The sequence below is a fragment of the Strongylocentrotus purpuratus genome, unplaced genomic scaffold (assembly GCF_000002235.5).
Source record: "Strongylocentrotus purpuratus isolate Spur 01 unplaced genomic scaffold, Spur_5.0 spur5_contig_829, whole genome shotgun sequence".
In the NCBI taxonomy this organism is placed as follows: Eukaryota; Metazoa; Echinodermata; class Echinoidea; order Camarodonta; family Strongylocentrotidae; genus Strongylocentrotus; species Strongylocentrotus purpuratus.
The window spans coordinates 49,363-57,611 of NW_022145534.1; the positions used below are offsets into that span (position 1 = coordinate 49,363).

Here is an 8,249-nt window from a genome sequence, read left to right on the forward strand (position 1 = left end):
TTGATTTTGTAAATTATGTACATTCATACATAATTAATCAATATTACGTATGCCACATATACGAGCAAAATCATATTTAGATGAAAATCCCTTACAAATCCACAAAATTATTCCATGATAAAAGTTAATATCATCCACACAGCCAACAGAACCATCATCTTTTTAAGCACATAGGAGTTGTGATTAATTGGGGAATGTTCTTGTGACTGGATATAAAACCGATTCAAGAAGTATAGCACTATATGTGTAATGACGACATGAGGATACTAAAATATAAAATAGGAAAGTTATCATAACATTGCCTCACAAACAGTCGGATAAAAAACGGGGCCGACAAAAAAAAACACATCTACGACAGTTAGTAAAACTAATTTAGTTGTCGTTTTATTCAAATCGTTCAAAAAAGAAGTCATATTTTAGGAATCTGAACGATATAATGTTAGCATTTCTAACAACCTTATATACCCATACATGGGTGTCGATCCCGGGGGGATGGGGGGATATATTCCCCCCCCCCCCCCCCAATATTTCAGGTGGGGGGGATGGCCTGAACAATCATTCCCCCCCCCCCCCCCCCCAATAATTCACCATTAAAAAAAAAAAAATTAATGATAAGAGCCCGATGAGAGTAGTTAATGGTTATTACTCGCAAGATGACCATCAATATACACATGTTGCTATCTCATTTTCATAATACATACATATATAAATAGAAAACGAAGTAAATGAGACGACCGTACATGGGACAAGAATAAATTGAATTCTTGCTCATACGGTTTCATCAGGAATTGATGGATTTATTCAATCAACAGCATCATAGAAATGCAGTGTGCCAAATGCAAAGCCGCAGCGTTAAAAAGCAACAAGCTTAGTAAATGTTAAGCGCGAAGCGCAAAAGTGCAAAAAAGCAGAAGAGAGTGGGAGAGAGATAATGAGAGACAGAGAGGATACAAGCGCGTAGTCAGGGGGTAGTGGGGGCAGTAGCCCCACCCCCCCCCCAAAAAAAAAGAGAGAGAAAGAAGATAGGAAGATGACGTAGGAAGAAAAAGGATTAAGAGTCGAGAACGGTACAATGAATCGTATTCTTTCTCTAATAATTTAATGAAACGTCGAAGCTTCCGCGCTTCGGGCAGGAAGGGGAGGGGGGGGGAACTGAATTCAGACAAGGATTAAGAGTCGAGAATGGTACAACTAATCGTCTTCTTTCTCTCATAATTTAATGAAACGTCAAAGCTTCCGTGCTTTGCGCGGGAAGGGGGGAACTGAATTCAGCAAGGATTAAGAGTCGAGGATGGTACAACGAATCGTCTTCTTTCTCTAATAATTTAATGAAACCTCAATGCTTCCGCGCTTCGCGCGGGAAGGGGGGGGGGGGAACTGAATTCAGACAAGGATTAAGAGTCGAGAATGGTACAACGAATCGTCTTCTTTCTCTAATAATTTAATGAAACGTCTAAGCTTCCGCGCTTTGCGCGGGAAGGGGGAACTGAATTTAGCAAGGTTTAAGAGTCGAGAATGGTACAAGAATCGTCTTCTTTCTCTAATAATTTAATGAAATGTCAAAGCTTCCGTGCTTCGCGCGGGAAGGGGGGAACTGAATTCAGCAAGGATTAAGAGTCGAGGATGGTACAACGAATCGTCTTCTTTCTCTAATAATTTAATGAAACCTCAATGCTTCCGCGCTTCGCGCGGGAAGGGGGGGGGGGGAACTGAATTCAGACAAGGATTAAGAGTCGAGAATGGTACAACGAATCGTCTTCTTTCTCTAATAATTTAATGAAACGTCTAAGCTTCCGCGCTTCGCGCGGGAAGGGGGAACTGAATTTAGCAAGGTTTAAGAGTCGAGAATGTACAAGAAACGTCTTCTTTCTCTAATAATTTAATGAAATGTCAAAGCTTCCGCGCTTCGCGCGGGAGGGGGGGGGGGGGGAACTGAATTCAGACAAGGATTAAGAGTCGAGAATGGTACAACGAATCGTCTTCTTTCTCTAATAATTTAATGAAACCTCAATGCTTCCGCGCTTCGCGCGGGAAGGGGGGGGGAACTGAATTCAGACAAGGATTAAGAGTCGAGAATGGTACAACGAATCGTCTTCTTTCTCTAATAATTTAATGAAACGTCTAAGCTTCCGCGCTTCGCGCGGGAAGGGGGAACTGAATTTAGCAAGGTTTAAGAGTCGAGAATGTACAAGAAACGTCTTCTTTCTCTAATAATTTAATGAAATGTCAAAGCTTCCGCGCTTCGCGCGGGAGGGGGGGGGGGAACTGAATTCAGACAAGGATTAAGAGTCGAGAATGGTACAACGAATCGTCTTCTTTCTTTAATAATTTAATGAAACGTCAGTGCTTCCGCACTTCGCGCGGAAAGGGGAAACTTTCCCTCCCTGCACCCACCCCCTAGAAGGTGCTCACTACCGCCCCCCCCCCCCCCAAATTAAAATCCTGCCTATATGTTTGAAAGGATGTGGCACTCACATGGGTCCCATATTCTCTAAAATGCTATCTTTATTGAGGGTGACTTGAAAAAGTTAATAACTTGGAAGGGAGGGGGTGCAACCTGCCACACGCCTCCACCTCTTGGTTGCTTTGATCCATTGCCGAAAATATTTTGGCACCTTTCATCCCCCCCCCCCCCCCCCCCAACCGAGGATACAAATCGACACCCTTGTACCCATAAGTAAACGTATATGGCCCGGCAAGAAGAGGCCCTCATTTTTGTCATTATGCTTACTTTTATTATGATATATAAACTTTGGGAAAGTATATTGCTTTGATTTTCTTGAAATACAAAACAACATTAACCACAAAAGTGTTGCTTTAAATTAGAACACGGCCCGTAATATATCATAGTATGACCGTTAGGTTTCGACTCATAAATTTTAAGCGGGACACTACATTAGCTCGCATAAATCATTGGTTTTGAAAGCTGAGCTCTCGCTTTCAATATGAATTTTACGCGGGATCAAAGGTTGGTCTGTATGTTTACCTAGTCAACCATTCACCTGGCTCTTATTATTATACACAAAGGCAAATATTGTCTAAATATGAATTGTTCTTAAACTTGCTTGTGGCCGACACGCACAAGCGATTTCAATCATCTATATACAGATCCACAAATAATTTGCAGACTTTGGAAGCTTCAACAGGTGGTAGGAAAAGCTGGAAAGCTCAAGAGTAGGGAAAATGGCTGATTTCTTGTGTGGTTATTGTGTTGGCATCGCAGCCAGTTTGATCATAGTGTGGATTCTGGTCTCCGTCTTGGCTTACAGCGGTTTGTTTCACCGCGTGGTCGTGAGGAAACTATCTAACCCTGTTGGGAAGCTTCGAGTGGCGTACCTTTACAATACGGGGCCATATCGAAACTGCGGACTGCTTTTCGGCCGGGTGAATAGTGTGTCGCCTCATGCGCGATGTATGGGCATCTATTACGATGACCCAAAGACGGTAAGTATATGTTAGGTGGGCCATGTTCATAATGCCCCCCCCCCTCCTTTTTTTTTCTTCTCTCTCCTTAATCTTTACCACAAAAATATCAAAATCAAGGATAATATTCCTCAGTCAGCTGGGCGGTAGACACTGTTCAGTTTTCCTCGGCATTCATTATTAAACCAGGAGAAAGTGAAAAGGAGAGGAGGAGGAGAAAAAAGAAGAGGAAGAGAAACATAAAGGGGGAGACTGAGGAGGAAGAGGGATTAAAAAGTGAAGGATAAAAGTAAAAAGAAACTGCCAAATCGCATTAGTTCGTGAAAACTCTGTGGCTTTAACCTCGCCGTACATTGACGAGCCTATATGATGTCATTAGGAATAAGACTATTGTTGTTGAAGGCAAGTTAAACAGAGAAAATGAACGGCTTGTCTCATTTAGCATTCATAATCGGATTAATGGGGCTTACGAATCGACAATTAATCCCCAGGGTGCCATGCTCTCAAGGTTTAATACCTGATTGTATCAGAAGATCAAAAATGATTCCCTATTTATTTACTTCTTCTTTTTATGTGTGTGCGCGCGCGAATTTTTGATTCCAATTTGTTTGCGATGAGGAAGGTGTTTAAAGCCCCTCTAAGGTGTTGGGAGCCCCACAAATATGATGGCAAAATTTTGTGAAAGAGGATTTCAATTAAAATATATTTCTGCAAGGATTTTCAAAACAAATGTGTGTGAAGTCGAATTGATGAAAGAATACAAAATTTAAGTTTTCAGCGAACAACAGAAGACCCAAATTATGTATTCTGTCATTTTGTCTTCAAACGCATTTTGGGGGGTAAATCTTTGCAGATGTGTGTCTTAATGACATCCTCTTTCACAATATGATGCAATTATTTAAGTGAAATTTTGCCATCAATTTTTTTGACGAATTTGGGGCTCCCAACACTTAGGGGGCTTTGAAGGTACTATGTCCCTTTTGCAGCCAACCTAAAATTCTTTAGAACTTTGCAGGAATTATGAATATGTCATGTATGTCCTATCTGTGAAATTTAAACGTTAGCAGTGTCCTAATATTCAAATTATGCAAGGAAACCCGTTTACTTGCTAGACTTCACTGTCAGACACTATTGAGTGACTGATTGTTGTTTTTTCTGTTTTGGTTATGACATACATACAGTGAGCTGTAAATGGTTAATGAGCATTTGTCTTCATCAATAACCCACTTTTTGTGATGGCCAAAATTAAACTGATTGAATCTTTGCGCAGCACAAAACGTAAGACCATTCAGTGCAATAGTCTAAAATTCAAGACTATTACTTATTGGCTCTATAGCTCCTAAGTCGATTTGACAACTAATAGTCGTTATTTTCCCACTTGAAGACATTTTCAAGCCCCACCTTTTTTAGGGAAGTTCTAAATTAGTATTATCTTTCAAATGCCGTTGGAATTTAACCTTTTCATTTTTTTAGGCCTGCAAATGGGACATAGTACCTTTAAACTTGTGTTTATAACATTCTTCATTTTTAAACCCGGATGGATTTCGATTAGCTTTTAATTTGATTTTCAATAGATGGATCATCATTATTTCAGCAGGTTTATACTCATAATGAACTCCTCATTATCCTGAAGTTTGCTGATATAATTTTTTTAATCCATGTTCTCCTTTGGTCGATCAGACCCCTGAGAGTGAGCTGCGTTACATGGTGGGTACGATCTTGAGCGAGCACGATGACGCAGTGGACGATGAGCTCCAGAAGCGGTGTGAAGATGACGGTTTTAGGGTGATCGAGGTCCCTGCCATCGTCGACGCCATCGGAACCGATTTCCCTTTCCGTTGGATGCTGTCCGTCTTCTTTGCTATCTGGAGGGTTTACCCAGCCCTTAATAGGAAGATCAAGGTGAGAAAGCTGGAGAGACTATGGCGTTGGTAACGGAGGAAGGTGTAAAAAAATGTGAAACATGCCTGAAAAATGGGGGAGAAAAACGGATGATGATGATGATGAAACTAAAAACCAGGTATATTTTGTAGTATACCCATTTCAAATCGATGGCAGGCGTGCAACCCAGATATGTTTTTGAAATAATTTGGTGTTGCGAAGAAGGATTTACGGCAGCCCGACATTGTGCCTATTTTCTCCGGCTTTATTTCGTCAAACAGTCTTGTAGCGTGATAATTCCAGTGGGGGGGGGGGGGGGGCATTGGAGGCACCGGTCTCACTCGGAAAGTTATATTGCTAATCATGTACAAGACCTCTGATAAGAGCCATAGAGCTGGAGGCTGCCCTGCCCAAAAAGGTACACCCCGTAATTTAATGGATATAATTCTCTGTAATCTTATTCGTATAAGTTACATTAAGACATCCTGAAGTCATGATTGAAAAGAGCGATTGGCGTCAGAGAGTGGGCTCCATCTCGGCTGTGGCCGCCACGTGATGATGATCTGATTAGAGGGAGCGTGTGGGAGGCAGTCCTATCGTCTTATTTCCTCGTCCTTAATTATAGTAGAAATAGACTATCGGATAAATATTATTGTTTAGCGCAAGGCAATCTGCCACAATGTCTATACCCATTTCTCCATTAATTGCCTTTTCTCTCTTTGTCCTTCTTTCCCTTTTTGTCGGCAAAGATACAGTTAGGATTGAAAGTGTGTTTTTGTTTAGGTCTAGGGTTAGGTTAGGTATAGTGTTTGATCCCAAGTCCCTGGTTTGATCAAGGGTTGCAGTTGAGAATTAGGTTATCTGGTTATTGTAGTATATTGACCGCGGATCAACATTGTCACCGGAGCGTGTATCAGAGAACCGAATATAATCCACTTTCCACTTTTTCAGTTGTAAGACGATAATTGTATTAAGAGTTAGGATTATATAGTGGTTGCAGTTAAGAATAAGTAGATCATTGTATATATTCAAATGTATTGATGTTTCTTTCACGTGGACCTATATTGACGAAGTATTCCATTACTTGGAGTCCAGTCTGCATACATTATGTGTTGCTATGCCGAGCAAGCCTTGTGCAAGCTTACTGGCTGTCAAGGAGCCTAAGGTGTTTATCTCGAACACTGGTTTCGTAACCTTTGAAAATTCAAGGTATAACAAAACCCCAATGCAAGAAAGAACACGATGATGGCTCAAAGTATCAAAGAAATTGACAGTAGACTTTCATTTAAAAAAAGATAACATCCCAAATAAACTTCGTCCATATTGTATCACTCAATGACAATGAGAAGGGTTAATTCAAACAAGAGATGCGAATGAATTGTAATCATAGTGTAGAGATATCATACATTTTGCTTGTACTAAGAATTTTCTTGTGTTTGAGTTGATATCAACACCATTTCTTTATTAAAATGCCCAATAGTCGATGTAAATAAGTGAGCAATTGTGTCTGGAATGAGATAACACACATTCACTGCTTCAGCCCAAACTCGGTATATACAAGAGGATTTTGACAATACTTTTTGAAAAGACTACTGCTCAGTCATCCGTGGCAGCACAATTATGATTATGGTATCATTAGACAAGGTATAAATTACCCTTTACCTTGATATATGATTCAAGGTCACATACGTTTTAACTTTATAATTAGAAGTTACCAAAATTGGGTACACTTTTTTTTATTCGAACTGTATATTTCCCTTACATGTTATCAGTGAACCGAATTCACTGTAAGTTCAGTTGTAAGACGATTACACGGTCTCTCGGTTCTATCAGTTTCAAGCGAGTGGAAATGGAAGAAGGAAGGTGAATTGGATGAAGGAGGAGACATGGTGATTTGAGCATGAATGAGATAAGCCTTTCTGGATAAAGAGCAGACTTAGGCCTATATATAGGCGAAGTCAGTAACAGGACTAGTTGAATTATTTACAAATGAATGATTGTGGCCAAAGGGATTTCTGTATTAACTAAATTGTTTACTCTTTCTGTTTGCCCATTTTGTTTATGATATAGAAAGAAGGATTGAATGCCCGCCCTTGCTTTGAGATCTACGGAGATGGAATGACCAACTTCTACATGCCACTTAGCAACAATGACGCGTACTATGTACCCGAGGCACTCAAAACAAATCAACTTAAACTTGGTCAAAATACGTAAAGGCATTCGACCTTTAATATGACAACTGATCACAGACCAACTTTATGCAATCACAAGCCGACATCATGTCTTTTCTATAATTTCTTCAACTTTCTCCTAATCCGTTCACCCATTTTAATTCTTACGACAGGGCTCCTGATACGTACATATTAAACACAATTGAAACACACTTCTATTGGGTAACGCTTGCCCGACGACGAGGAGCCGTCCGTTTATTCGATGTGATTATCAAAATAAGCATTCAACTACAAAAAAAATCATGGAAACACAAGTTTTAATATCACCTTCCTTGCATTATTTTAAAGTAAAGTGACATCCTACCTGCACCGAGCGTTCCCAAACATGGCGCAAAATAATAGTGTACAGGCTTTTAAATGCTCTCCACTTTAGGAAGCCATAGTTATCGTCCCGACTTCCGAATATATCTTTCTGTAACCAAATATCTGTTTTTCACTGAGAGCCCTATAACAATAATTTTCTACGACAAATAGTTCCATGGTAAAATACCAGAGATAAAACTCAATGAGTAAAAACTCTGGTAAACCGTCAGAATAACAATTACATAAACTTTACGCTGCGCACAAGCCCGAACTTTGTCGTGAGGAAAATCCATACATGGTGTCGGCAAATGAGCGAATCTGTATGATTTTCCTATTCTTCAGGAAAAAATACAATTCGAACATCATTCACGTTGTTACTTCAGTATTACTAAATTAACAATCATACTAATG

General features: G+C 40.1%; 1 protein-coding gene across 1 annotated transcript; it reads left to right on the plus strand.

The window, feature by feature from the left end:
• The first annotated feature begins 2,955 nt into the window (after window positions 1-2,955).
• On the plus strand, window positions 2,956-8,036 carry LOC587550 (testis-expressed protein 264). Its single transcript, XM_787273.4, has 3 exons — window positions 2,956-3,444; window positions 5,104-5,325; window positions 7,375-8,036. Exons 1-3 carry the CDS (start codon window positions 3,184-3,186, stop codon window positions 7,516-7,518), a joined length of 627 nt encoding a protein of 208 aa, XP_792366.2. The 5' UTR covers window positions 2,956-3,183; the 3' UTR covers window positions 7,519-8,036.
• Window positions 8,037-8,249: the final 213 nt, after the last annotated feature.

Excerpts from the sequence above, each read along its gene's own strand:
- LOC587550 (XM_787273.4), top strand. The coding sequence starts at position 3,184 with ATGGCTGATTTCTTGTGTGGTTATTGTGTTGGCATCGCAGCCAGTTTG. Across the intron at positions 3,445-5,103 it reads ATTACGATGACCCAAAGACG|ACCCCTGAGAGTGAGCTGCG; the intron begins GTAAGTATATGT and ends TTGGTCGATCAG. Across the intron at positions 5,326-7,374 it reads CCCTTAATAGGAAGATCAAG|AAAGAAGGATTGAATGCCCG; the intron begins GTGAGAAAGCTG and ends TTTATGATATAG.